General features: G+C 42.4%; 1 protein-coding gene across 3 annotated transcripts in view; it reads right to left on the minus strand.

The window, feature by feature from the left end:
• atad2b (ATPase family AAA domain containing 2B) overlaps window positions 1-12,467 on the minus strand; it is a 72,204-nt gene extending 59,737 nt beyond the window's left edge. For 2 of the 3 annotated variants that reach the window (XM_063901735.1, XM_063901734.1), the window contains exons 1-20: window positions 12,253-12,467; window positions 10,531-10,697; window positions 10,225-10,256; window positions 9,962-10,109; window positions 9,373-9,507; window positions 8,880-8,979; window positions 8,640-8,769; window positions 8,304-8,447; window positions 8,074-8,149; window positions 7,773-7,874; window positions 7,541-7,652; window positions 7,270-7,385; window positions 6,973-7,147; window positions 6,543-6,631; window positions 5,670-5,829; window positions 3,850-3,940; window positions 3,377-3,688; window positions 2,659-2,806; window positions 1,474-1,660; window positions 866-1,051 (exon numbers count right to left, since the gene is read on the minus strand). In XM_063901735.1, coding sequence (XP_063757805.1) covers window positions 866-1,051; window positions 1,474-1,660; window positions 2,659-2,806; window positions 3,377-3,688; window positions 3,850-3,940; window positions 5,670-5,829; window positions 6,543-6,631; window positions 6,973-7,147; window positions 7,270-7,385; window positions 7,541-7,652; window positions 7,773-7,874; window positions 8,074-8,149; window positions 8,304-8,447; window positions 8,640-8,769; window positions 8,880-8,979; window positions 9,373-9,507; window positions 9,962-10,109; window positions 10,225-10,256; window positions 10,531-10,697; window positions 12,253-12,351 — 2,709 coding nt within the window. In that variant the 5' untranslated portion in view covers window positions 12,352-12,467. The remainder of the gene's footprint in view (window positions 1-865; window positions 1,052-1,473; window positions 1,661-2,658; window positions 2,807-3,376; window positions 3,689-3,849; window positions 3,941-5,669; window positions 5,830-6,542; window positions 6,632-6,972; window positions 7,148-7,269; window positions 7,386-7,540; window positions 7,653-7,772; window positions 7,875-8,073; window positions 8,150-8,303; window positions 8,448-8,639; window positions 8,770-8,879; window positions 8,980-9,372; window positions 9,508-9,961; window positions 10,110-10,224; window positions 10,257-10,530; window positions 10,698-12,252) is intronic. The other variant, XM_063901736.1, reaches the window with a different exon arrangement.
• Between the last annotated feature and the right edge of the window lie 903 nt (window positions 12,468-13,370).

Genomic DNA, 13,370 nt, shown 5'->3' on the forward strand with positions numbered 1-13,370 from the left:
AAACTATCAATCGAACTAAAGGAAGAAAAAGTAAACAAATAAAACCCAAGAAAGGAAAGTATCAAGTAGAGCTACAGAGATTAAAAAAAAGAAAGATATTAAAGGGTGTAACAGCCCAGGTGCCTCAGTGTTAATGAGTCAGCTCCAGAGAGAGAATCATCCCAAAGGCCGCGCTCTCCTTGGAACATATCCAGGGTTGAGGCAAAAACATGCACACACGCACACACACACACTGATACAGAAATAACATGCAGAGTCTGCACACGCATATCGATATGTTGTGTGTGTCCTGGGGTGAACACATGCGGCTGCCAACCCCAGGACCTACTTCAAGCGCTTCTCTTGCCCGACCAGAGAGAACTATCTTCCTTATTTCTGTCTCTTTCCCCCCCTTTCCAATTTCCCCTATTTCTCCCTCCTCCAACACCAAGCGTCCCTTACAGGCAAACCCACAACGGGTGGTCTGACTCTGCTTGGGCTATTCAGAAAGAGAATAATAAATCCAAGAGGAAGGGATGAAAGAGCAGGGGATGGGATCCACATGGTGAAAAGCGGGCAGTGGGATATATGACAAGAAAAGAGAGATTGAGTAGATAAAAAAAAACACTCTGTGGGAGCAGATGACCTTGACTGTGACACCCTGTGCGAGTCTGCTCTAGTGCTCCTGAGCATGAGAGGCACAAAGAAGCCTCATGCTTTGCCCTCCGATACTGTATATAAAAAAACATCATGGTAACGCTCTCCTTTCTCATATACTGGAAGCAATTCCATCAACAGAAATGTGTAATCACAAAGAAACATGGTGCAAGCCTCGAGGTAAATCTGGAAATGTCAGCGCAGATGTGTGTGTACATGGTGTGCCTACCTCGTCTGACAGCTGTGAGTAGTGAGTCTCAGCTGTGGCAAGGATGAGGACGGGGCTGAAGGAGGGCACATCATGCAGCAGGGTGAGGAAGGTGCTCTTCACAGTGTCACTCACTGTCTCCCACCACTCTGAGATGTGCGGCATGAACACCACGCTGGGCATGCTTCGCCGGGCCTCCCGGAAAACCTGCAATGCACACAAACATATGTCAGACACAGGTTGGGCCTCATGCAGCAACATTCTCTTGAATATTTCTGAAATGTTATTCCATTTTTTGGACTGTGTGTGTTTCTGGACTGGTGTAATCAAGCGTTTTTTTTCCTCGTACATTTTCAGCTAAAAGAGGAAAATGTTTGTGAATCCCAGCAATGATTGGTACAAACAAAACATAGAAGAATTGTGGAGCGGAACACAAATAAAAAGTAAATGTGTTATCATATCGCTTTCTGCAATAAGCCAATTGTAGCTTCAATCTAACCTAATTAACAAACTTATGATTCATCCTGAACCCCAGGAAGTTGCTTACTCCTTTCAGATTTCAACCACCTTTGCAGCAGATGGCCGTGTGTGTGTGTGTGTGTGTGTGTGTGTGTGTGTGTGTTCGTTACCTGAGCACAGGACTCCTCTGGCGTCTTAGCGCTGACGGAGTAGAGAGTGGGCAAATCCAGCCGGTGCACTGGAAGCTTGTCTAGGTGGTGCAGCAAGGCAGGGGCCAAGTGGGAGCTCTGTCCTGAGCCCGGGGCCCCAGCCAGCATCAGACGAGGCCGGTATGCTGTGGGCTGTTGGAGGGCGGAGCTAAAAGCAGGAGAGAGTTCAAGTTTTGATCACTGAGCAGAACTCATAGGGTCATTCAAACGGCATTGGCACAGTACTGCTTCAGTTCAGTTCTGTTTTGCTTCAGAAGTTATTATTGCAGTGTGAACCTACACTTGACACTAACCGAAAAACCCTGCAACCATTCAATTCAAATGTAAATGGCACGGGAACATCGTTGCAATTAAACCACCTCAGCATATGTTGACAATATTAGAACCTTCCAGATAGCTTTGCATATTGTTTAATGTCAACTTCAAAGATTTTAAGGACAAAATGTAGTTTCTCTGACAAAAATAGGAGCACAATAACGATCTTAAGAACAACGTTAAACTCATCAAGTCTGAATAAAAGCACCCTGTGTTCAAATGATGTACCACGTTGGCATGTGTTAAAATAAAATCTGGCTTTGAGAGCACTCCTTTATAGTAAGAGAGCCTGCAGGCATTACATGCATTAGGTTGAGGGAACATCCAATAAAGCCTTTAAATATCTAAACACATTTGCATTGAGGTTTTTTTCCTTTCATATGCCCTACACATCACTGTAGTAAAGAAAAGTTAAGCCTTAGGTACTGGAGGAATAGTCTCCTCTGATTTCTTCACTTTCATGCACTTCTCTTATCTAGCTTGTTTTCCTCCACAGCAGAGGATTTTGTACAGGTGCAGGCTGTGAAGCCTCGCTAGTTCGTCTTTTATACAGTCCCAAGTTTTGACGATTGTATAGCTAATAATATGTTACATCTTAGTCAAGAGGTTTCCTTCTACTCAGAGGAAAAGTGTACTTCTGAGGCACACTATCATTCCCCAACGACACTATAAAAAAACCTCTCTACAGTCAAAACGCCACCCTGTATCTGCATTTGCTCCATGAAAATAACTATTTTAAATGGTTTTCTTCCAAGTTTTTTAGGGACAAAATAAGACATTAGTTTTGATGTACTATAAACACACAAGATTTATTTGTTTCTACAGACTCACAAGGAGAAGTGGAGGAAGGGTGTGTGTGTTGCAGAAGAGGAGAGCTGAGTCTTTGGGGATGCAGCAGGCTGGACTTCATAGATGGAAGCGGAGCGTTCCTCATTGTCATCATCGCTGTAGTCCTCTTCGAGCAGTTGATTGTCACCGCCTGGAACAAAGAGATTACTCAGCCATGTCTGTGTAGCAACTCCCTTAGCCTCAATACCACGGAGCGATCGCACTTAAAAGTTTGTTTCTGCGAAGTCTAACCCTCAGAGCGGCCCTATCACTGACATTAATGTGGTCATTCCACAGAAAAACTGAGAGCAGGCTTATTAGGCGAGATGTAATGGGCGTTCTAAAGGGAAACAGCCGTCTGGGAAACTCTTGTCATTATTGGGTGCGACTCCCGTAAACAATCTCCCGCTGGTCAAGTGCTGCATTGTGGGTAATCTGCTGTAAACACTTATGCTTACTGGCGTGGGAGTTGAGTTCCTGCAAGGAGGGATGACTGGCTATCCAAACTCTGTGCTATATCACCTCTGCAATCTCAGGGGGATCTCTTTCAGACACTTTGGGTTCAGTGTGTTAGGGTGTAGGGGGGAAGAGAAAGACATAAAAGAAACAAGTAATACAATACTACTCAAGTGGCGATACTAAAATGTGAAACCGGCGACAAAGAAGAAGAAAGCAGTGCCAGCAGTAGGAAAGTGAAACAACTCCAACTGTGGGCCCCTACCGTGTGTGTTGTCCCTGTCAGTACACTGAGCGTGGGGGAAGACTCGGAGCAGGGCTTTCAGCACCAAGGAGAAAGAGCAGGCCAGCAGGGGCCTGAGGGTGGGGGAAAGGGCTCGGCCGGGGGGAGCCAAGGCCCTCTGGGAGGCGGGGACGATTGTCCTCATGGCCTTGCTGAAGTCGCAGGGCCCCAGGACGATGGAGGTGACATCCAGGCTCAGTTTGATGCTGCTGTCGTAGATCTGGGGGTAGCGACGGCGCAACGCGGCCAAGGCTGCCTCTGTGCAAAGTGCTTTGATGTCAGCGCCGCAGTAGCCTGGATGCAGGTGAGATATACAAAGGTTATTTGGGTGCTTTTATTTTAGCTTTATTAAAATGGCCAAAAGAACAGGAAGGTTACATCAAGGAACATTTTCAAAGATGCTGTTCACTGATTTTATTTTTGTACAGCAAAGATAGGATAGACTTCTCTCTTACCGACACATTTTTCTGCAATTTCATCTATAAATGGCTCAGACAATTTGGGATTCCATTCCCGTGTGTGAATCTCCAAGATGTGCTTTCTGGCCTAGGGGTGTACAAAGGAAAAACAAACAAAAAGGAAAAAACAGAAAAGGCAGAGTCAGTAAATGAGGGGGCTCAAGTCCTGCAAAGCCGAATAAGAAAACATGTCAAAAACAACAATGGAAACCGTCGCAGTGGCTGCCAATACTAACAGAAAAAATGATTCAATGTGTCATTTAATTGGTATTTCGCATTAGACAAGATAAACTAAACAAGCGTGACAATTATACCACAGAAATCAAATCATAAATATTATCATTACAATTTCAGCACAATACACCTTTCGTTTCTTTGTCTCCACAGGAATCACCTGATGAGCAGGCATTCAAAACAAAGTGGTCTTTTTCTCGAATCAAGGGCAAGAGTTTTCCTCATCTTTCATCATATCTGCCTTTCTTTACAAAAGACACAACTGAGCCAGACTTCCTGCAGGTTTCTATCTCTATAAAACAAAACAGGAGGGAGCTGTTCTTGAATGTGTAGAGAATATTGCTATTTGTACAAGAGAACGTTTTTTTAATCAGCTCACTACAGGTGAGCTTAACTAGCAATGGCCTGCAGACTAGGCTTTGATTACCAACCACCCTACTGTGTGGTGCGAGGCGACACATTAGACAGACCCTAAGTGAGCTGTTTATCTGCGTCCATGTCACTTTACACAGGTTTTGTGTGCAGCAGGGGGAAAATACACGTTTCCCCAAGAGCAGAAATAAAGTAATCCGACCTGCATAGCAATATTTCTTCTAGGTTTTTTTTCTAATGAGCATCTGCTTTGCTGCTTGCTTGTTGTATCAAAACACCGACATCCAGAAAAATACACAGTAGAGGAGACTCAATAGCCCGGGGGCTGCATGTACTAATTTTGTCGCAAAACTTTTACGAGTGAAACACCAATTACTTCTGCATTATACTGAGTCTCCAGCTGTGTTCCAGTATTGTAGGTACAGTAAGTGCTCCTTATAGACAAAATTGAATTCTGTTATCTCACAGTTGGCCAGGAGATACAGGAGTCTGTGGTGCAACTACAACTTAGCAGGGCTCCACAATGCGTTCGTTTAGTGGCATTTTGCGACCACTTTGAGGCATAACTACACTTTTACTAGGAGCAGAGAGCTGATTCCAGAATATCAAACAAAAATATAGACAAGAAATAGTGAAGGGGATTGCTATATTTCTTTAACAACAACTAAAACACAGTCACGTTTATAACGAGACTTTTGCGGTAATACGTAAATGTCTGTAGGCTAAATCTCAAAAAGTAGAAAGTAACAATTCATTTATTTTAAAACAGAAAGCATTTCATTTACGTAAATAACCAAAAAAAACAAATTGGACTGTAAACTCTCGCCTGCTCAAACTGTCCCAGTGTATGGCCACACAGAGGTTCAAATCTAACTGCAGGAATCTAATCTAATGTCTACTAGTCTCCTTGTTTACTTGTTCTGTAAAGTTATACATTTGTTTATTTATTATTTGGTGTTATGTTCAAAAAGGCTTTTTCATGAATATAAAACAGCACATTGTTTATTTCTTTTCATAAGGAAAGTTTTATCAATAATAAAGATAAGATCGTGTGATGCATTCAATGTCAAATTTCAGTAGGGAGCTCCTTGTGGAAAAAGGGGTTCTGGAGCCGGGCTACGGTCAAACCGCACAGGCTCATTTTGGACATGCAGTCTTTCAGGTACTGTATATAAATGAAAAGCTGTTGCCATGCAGTTTCACTCTCTCACCTTCTTGTCGGGCAGGTTGAACAGAAACTCCCGGTCAAAGCGTCCAGGCCTCCTGAGTGCTGGGTCGATAGAGTCAAGTCTGTTTGTAGCACCGATGACTACTATCTCCCCGCGACTGTCCAAGCCGTCCATCAAGGCCAAGAGAGTGGACACAATAGAACTGGCCAGGGAATGAATACGTGAAGATATTTAGACCTCCAAATACTTTACCGAGATGATATTAACAACACTCATGAGCCAGTAAGGAGAAAATAAACAAAACACTATTGCTGCAAGATAACACAGACCTGATCTATCAAACATGCATAATTAACAAACGGCAGGGGGGGAAACTGTTTCATGGCTGTCTTAGCTACAGCTTTATCATGCACGTATTTACCCAACAGGGCAGGAGAGCAGATATAAACATAAGCATGTTTCATGTTTGGAATAAACTTTTGTCCAAATTATATTTCACAGGTACAAATAGTCCGTTATTCACATGGATAAATTGGGAGCCGTGTTTGAATAAGGAAACTTAATCAACTGCAGTCCATATTGAAACAGTGCTTCTTATTGGTAGAAGTCTTGTGATGTTCTGATTTTGTATTGCTATGGCTACTCAGTGCCAAATAAACAAATTGAACTGAAGAGCCAATGATGAGAAGAACTAAAACCAATTTCATTTCAAATCAGAGCTGCAGTGGGAGTAGTTTTCAGCAGTTTAGAGCAGTCAAGAAAACTTGCACCACCTATTGGCAAGTAAAGTTACAGCACGTTTAGAACTGCAGATGCAGACATGCCAATGTGTGCAGAAGCCAAAACAGATGTATTTTCAGCACTTTCACATATGTGGGGGGTACAGATAGGGTCTCTTTTTAAAATCAGCCTTACCTGTGTATCTGGTCTTGCCTGCTAGAGCGAACAGGAGCCAAACCATCAATCTCATCAAAAAAAATGATGGATGGCCTCATCAGGTAAGCCTAATCAAAAGCACACACAAGAAAAGGGTCAAATCAGACAGAAAATAAAATAAATAATAATAAAATATTAAGCTCTTTGGAAAAACCTAAAAGACAAGAAGAAAAAGTGACAAAGTAATAGGATCATTTTAAGTTAAAATGGGGTGCATATGGCTCAGAGGGTTATTGTGCTGCACGACCAATCAGAGGGTCAGTGGTCCCCTGCAGTCAAACAGTCCTTGGGCAAGATACCCAACCCAGGTCACTCCTATAGGCATGTGTACGGTATGAGTTGATCTTTATCATATAAGGTATTATAGCATACATTTAAAAAATGGCACAAAGTTGAGGAGGTTACTCACCTGGTCGAAGAGCAGGCGTAGCTGGCGTTCCGATTCCCCGACCCACTTGCTGAGGCAGTCGGCTCCTTTCCTCATGAAGAAAGAAACCTTCTTGTCTCCCTGGCTACACTCATTGGCAAGCGCCCGTGCTACCAGCGTCTTTCCCGTCCCGGGAGGCCCATAGAACAAACACCCTCTGAGAGGGGACAGGATAGGAAATGGAAATGTGTTTTAGTGGATAAACAAACGTAAAAATGTCGACCTCAATACCAAATAATAGTGACATTCTTGGAATAAACACATCTGGGTTTTTCTCACCTGGGGGGCTGAATCTTAAACTTCTCAAAGATCTCAGGATAAAGCAGTGGGAACACAACCATCTCCTTGAGTGACTGTATGTGGTTACTGAGGCCTCCCACATTGTCAAATTTCACCTGAGAAAAAAAAACAAAGATTTGTTCTCTAAATACATTTAGACACATTCAAACAGTCATGGTCTCATAAAATGACATGTCCATTGTTCTATCTGTGGAATGACTTAAACTGTGCTTACATATTTGTCTTGTTGTCTATTAGCATTTCTACTTACTGAGCTATCGAGATTCATGGGATCCACATCAGCCAAGCTGGCACCCACTTTCACGCGATCACGCAGCACCCCACTAGCTAGATCTTCTGCAGCCAGGTTCATGGGCAAACATCTGTTGATGATTGACATGGATGTTAACATTTTAGATCTCAATTATGTTATAGGTCTTGTTGGATCAAAACAGAGGAAGATGAAAGGGAAATAATAAAAGGAAGAAGAAAGAAAGCAGCACCTGTTTCTGGCCCGGGTCATACTCTTGCTTTTTCTCCGCTCAAACCGCTCTTCATCAGAAGACGAGGTGGTGTCACTGCTGTGAATGGCATGTTTCTTCACTCTGGAGAAGTGTGAAAATCTAGATTTAGTACAACACCATTGCATTGTTATATTTCTGAGTTAGCAGAGACCACTGAAGGTGTAAAACATTTTTTTGTAACCAGCGCTCTGGATTTATTATCCAAAGTCTGCTTAGGATTCAAACATATGTAACATTTAGCAGGAGATTTGACTGCTACTTTAGCAAAGTTTCTACCAACCGTATATGGCTTCTTCTTGCTGGGGATCTGTGGGTGTCAAAAAGTGAGGGGTTGCTCTGCTTTCTGTTCACAGGCTCTGAGAAAGCAAAATGAAAATAAATGGTCACACAATGAGCCTTTAAAATAGTTTCAAACATGATATAAATAGTAGAAAATAATTCATTAAATAGACACATTCCCTAACAAAGCTAAATGAAAAGCATCTTTGATAAAAAAAGAAAAGCAATTACCGATAGGTGGTGCCTCATATCGCTGCACCGCCTTTCGCTGCCTCAGGTTATACCGTCTGTCATTTTCCTCTCCTGCTTCTTCTGCTTCATCTCCTTCATCATCTTCATCCTCTGCATCCTCCTCTTCTTCCTCACCGTGAGAATCTGAAAGTCCCAAAATGCAGTTTATACAGATACCACCACATTTGAGGTTTTAAAAAATCATTCCACGTCCACTAAGCAATCTATTTTTCCTCGTTTTGATAAATTCGAGTTAAAGCCGGGTTGGTTTATTAAGTTTTCATGATCTCTCTTTTCTCCACTCATTCAGAGGTACAATATTAGTAGGAACCTGACCTTCCGTCCCTTCCTCCTCTTCGTCCTCCTGCTCAGTTTTACTCATGGCTTTGTGGTGTGTTGGCATGCTGAAAGTGCTCCTGCGCATGGATTTCCTGCGCTTCACCCGGGAATACATGTCCATGTTTTCCTGGAAAAACAGGGGCTTTATATTATCAGTTATATTCAGACGAGATGATCAGGCAGTGCAACTTTACTTTTCTATCTCTAGGTCAGCCTTTACAGCAGGGATAGACTTACCTCCTCAGTGTCTCCGGTCCACATGCGCAGTCGCTCCACCTCGCGGTTTTGCCTGATGCTGCTGATGTTGTCCATTTCCTGAAGGACAGCCTCGGCAGTGCTGCAAAACACACAGAGAGAATAGAACTCAATATAACAAACTAAAGGCACCTTTACAGACATATGCCACGGATTACTAATTATTTTCTTAAAGAAGTAGATGATTTACAGTGTCTAAAGGGCAGTTTTGAACTTTTTTCTAATTCTTGTTCTATGATGGTAAAAAAGGGCTGTCCCCTGAAAGGGGATAAGCCCAATGATCCGTGAAGTTACCCCGCAGTAGAGCCATTGATTTTATGTTGTTGTAAGTCAGTCAGTGTTCATTAAATGATATCTTTTTTTTAATAGCAAGACGACTGTTACTGCTTAAACATGTGGAGAGTGTTTCCCACAGTCCGTTTTAAAGGCTCTGGACATAAATGGTGATGACACAGCAAAAACAAATGACACGCACAAAGCACGGTAAACGAGACGAGGTCGGTGTTTCAAGATGGGTCGGGTGGTTTGCCGATATGGCCGCAGACCCCTGACGCACTGAGCAGTCCGCCTGGTCGACAGTCGTGGCGGAAGAAGAGGACCCCGTCCCTCCCTGCAGGGAGAGAGGGCACAGCGCTAAGTCCACAGCCCCGGGGAGAGGTAAAGTCAGGGGCCGAAGTAGTGTCAGTAAAACTTCAGCCAGAATCAAAAAGGTTCTGTTTAGGGTATAGCCCTGTAGTAAAGTGCTGACTCTAACTTGGGGGTAATCCCAGTGATATTGTCTGAAAAGCAGTGTAGGATTTGAAGCCTCACGGTTGTGCTGTTCAATAACTGATGTATGCTTAATACAAAGTGGGCTTTCTGCAGGTAAGTTTGTAAAGGATGCACACCTAGACGACAACCCAAAAAATGTTTGGGGATTTCTCACACTTTTTCTTCAGTATAAGAATTCAATTCCATATGTTCCTATAAAGATAAAGTTTGCTTATAGCATTTGAGTCATGCTTACTTCCTGTTTCTCTTGTGTTAGGTGAAAGAGAGGTGTCAGTAGTGCGATTGCTATCTACCTGTTGACCAGCTGGTCGAACAGCAGGCTCTGATTGAGGTGTTCGAACTGGCTCTTCTTCACTCGGCAGCTCCTCTTCAGCTCCACATGTCCATTCATGTGAGAGTGATCCCCCCCTCCACGCTCCTCATTCCGGTGACTCATATGGGCTACAGTGTCAAAATATAATATTCATTGTTATTTATTTGTTTACCTCCTAAATCACATGATAAATGTACAGCTTTAAAAAAAAAAAGAGGAAGAAATTGAAAATAATTGCATTACCGTGGCCATTTTGCATGATGCGAGAGGACAATCTAGAAATAAAACACAGTAAAGAGTTCAAATACGCATGCACAGAAGACTACGATTATTCAAACATGAAATTTGTGCACTCATGTTTAAGTTGCCTGTTTACCATGAATTTACAATGACAGTCATCTAGAGTAAATCTAGCTTATTAAAACTTGGTACAGACAACTTTGTCATCACAATACATTCCTATTCTTGCCAATGAGTATATAGTCATGAACTACACAATCATTGTGTTGCACAATATTATACATTGAGAAGCAAAGGACAGGAAATCACCTGGTGCGGTAGGTGGGAATTTCCCAGCTGACCCTCTGGCCCTTGGTCTGTGGGGACGGAGAGGTATCGCTCGAGCTGGGCTCCGAGGCCGTCTGCCGCCGCGTTCGCTTGGAAGGGGGAGCCAAGCGCGGGCTGCTGGGACAGCTGACATCACTACTGGGCTCCTTCTGTCCAACAAACAAAAATCGCACAAACTCTTACCTAATTCAGTGAGAACTTTCACAACTATTAGCATTAAAACATACATCCCACCAATCATTAAAAATGTGAATCAAAGATCTTGTTTGTGCTAGAGCGGGGGAAATTAAAACATTACAGCAAAAGGGACAGGACAGATAAAAGGGCAAAACTAAAATGAGTAGACTAACATATAAAGCGGCGAGTCCAGGACAATATTAAAGCAGGAGCAAAACACAGTGTTATGATGAGACAAGACACCTTGAACCCCTGCTCAATGTACTCCCCGAAACACAACAGAGCACCAACCAGACACACACCCTTGATGCTTATGCCCTTCACAGTTTAACTTCCAAGCTGATATGAGGGTATCTCACTGTTGTCATAGGCAACTGTCTGCAATGCCTGCAGAGGGGTTTGTCTCTCTGACAGACTGGATAGATAGATATATGCAGACAGACTGTAAAGTGACCAAGGTCTTAAACCCGGAAACTGAGAGTTTAGTGTAACAAACAAATTTGAATTGAGAAAGTGTGAAAGGTATCACTTTACGTTTTACAGTCACAGATCGCTGAATCATGTGTCCTCAGTTAGCCTTTCTTGCGACACGCAGCCAGGACTGACTCCAAATCTTTAACCCATAACTCAACAACTAGAAACATTTGCGAAGACCTTTAAAACTCAAGAATGTACTTTTGGCTATATATGATCAAAGTAGCGTGCAACACCTGTGTTAATGCTATGATATTGCGGAAATACGGAACCTCTCGCCTTGCATAACCTCAATGTTTACATTTAGAGACAAAAGACTGTCAGACAGCTAGTAGGTCAGGCGATCAGAGCAACAACATAAGCGATACATAAAGCGTGCACTTCGAACACCTAAATACATAGCATTCGGTATAACGTTATATCAGAGCGTTTAAAACACAAAATGTGAACACCATGCTGTATGTGGGGCATTGGGTCATTTACATCAGAAAGTTCACCAAGTCCAGACTTGCTAAATACGGGACTTGAGCCAGCCAACTGTTTTGAACCTGGGACTCCCTTCCCCCACTGTAAGCTAGCTGTTGGGCTAGCTATAACCTACAGACGCTAGCAAAACTAAAGGTTTATCTTTTAACATTTGAATACATAACTTGGCTAATACTTCCAGCATGGCGCAATGCTTATGCCCTCATTTAAAATTACAGTTGTCGTGTTGTAAAGGGCTAGTTTGTGGAGACAATGCTGAAACAAGTCAGCCGGGTAAAATTGCCAAACACAAAGGGAACTCAACTTGGGGCTAGCCAGGAGTTAGCATTGCTATTTTGTTATTTGACAGCTGTGCAAAGCGTTCAGTGCAACTAACACGCGTATGAGTAACTGCATGCAAGTCTTTTATTGTGTATCTGCGTGACTGGGTGGGTGTCAACTTTGAAATTGCTTTTACTTTGCTGTAAATAGCACATAATGTTGAGCACCTTGAGGCCACAGCTACAGCTAGCTAGCCAACTAGCAGAGGCAGCTAGCTCACCCGGCAAAGAAAAGAGACCGGCTTACATGTTCCTCAGAGTTTCGCTCGGTTCTCGACGACGACCTAGTCCTCGAGGATATGGAGGGACCGCTTCTCGGCCGTGAGCTTTTCCTTGTGTTCACCATGTTTTTTCCTTTTGTCTGCCCTTACTGAATCTCCCTAGCCGGCTCCAAACACTGCCTCAGTGAGCGCAGCATCGAGGCGCCATTTCTCTCTCTCTCTCCCTGTCTATATCCCTCACTCCTACCTCCCTCTCTCTCTCAAGTGGTTGTGAGTCTGACTGTTTGGCAGGTGCAATAACATTTGCTGACTTTACACAGCAAGCACAAAAACAGTAGCCTATAGTAAAATACTGTAAATATCACAGCGACCATTGCAATTAATATAAACCGTGTGTAAAGTTGTTGTTTGTTTTTTGTTGATGGGTTATACTGTCCATTATACAGTTGGGGTATAATAGTGGACACTGAAGATACAGAATTCCATAAAGTTAGTTAAAGTCCCTCATTTGAGTGCTGCTGTAGCATAAAATGTCCCAAAGGAAGTAAAAACGGGAAATAAAATAATGAATGAATACATTCAACATTTGAGTACGAAGTGTTACCTTCAGATGAATATCTGTGTGCTTTGTGATCAGGGTTTGCATAAAACCTTTAAAACCTAAAATGTATTCTCTGTCATCTCTATTCCACAACATTCTGAAAATATATATATAAATATAATATGACAAAATATATTATATAAGCTATTTAGACACTTAGAACTCAGACATTAAATTCAGAACTTTGGAACTATAATGAAAAAGTATTGTTATAACTTTAAGGCTTTCCCAGAGACAGACTGGTTAACAACCAAACTTGTTGTCAGTCTTTATGACCACATTATTGCGTAGTCTAATTTATGAAAATAATAACCATCATTATCACTTTAAAAATACAATAATATATGTCTGGAAGAATTTACATTGTAGAAAACAAAAATTACCATATGTTTTGTTTGTTTTTTGCTCCGTCTCCACTGCAGGCAGGGCCGTATCCACCATTGAGGTCACCGAGGTATTTTTTTTCAAGGTGTATAAAACAAAAGTCGTGAAATAATTCCCTAAAAATAACTGGGAATTAGTTCCCGCCGGGAGGACATGCCT

The sequence above is a fragment of the Eleginops maclovinus genome, chromosome 15, assembly GCF_036324505.1.
Source record: "Eleginops maclovinus isolate JMC-PN-2008 ecotype Puerto Natales chromosome 15, JC_Emac_rtc_rv5, whole genome shotgun sequence".
In the NCBI taxonomy this organism is placed as follows: Eukaryota; Metazoa; Chordata; class Actinopteri; order Perciformes; family Eleginopidae; genus Eleginops; species Eleginops maclovinus.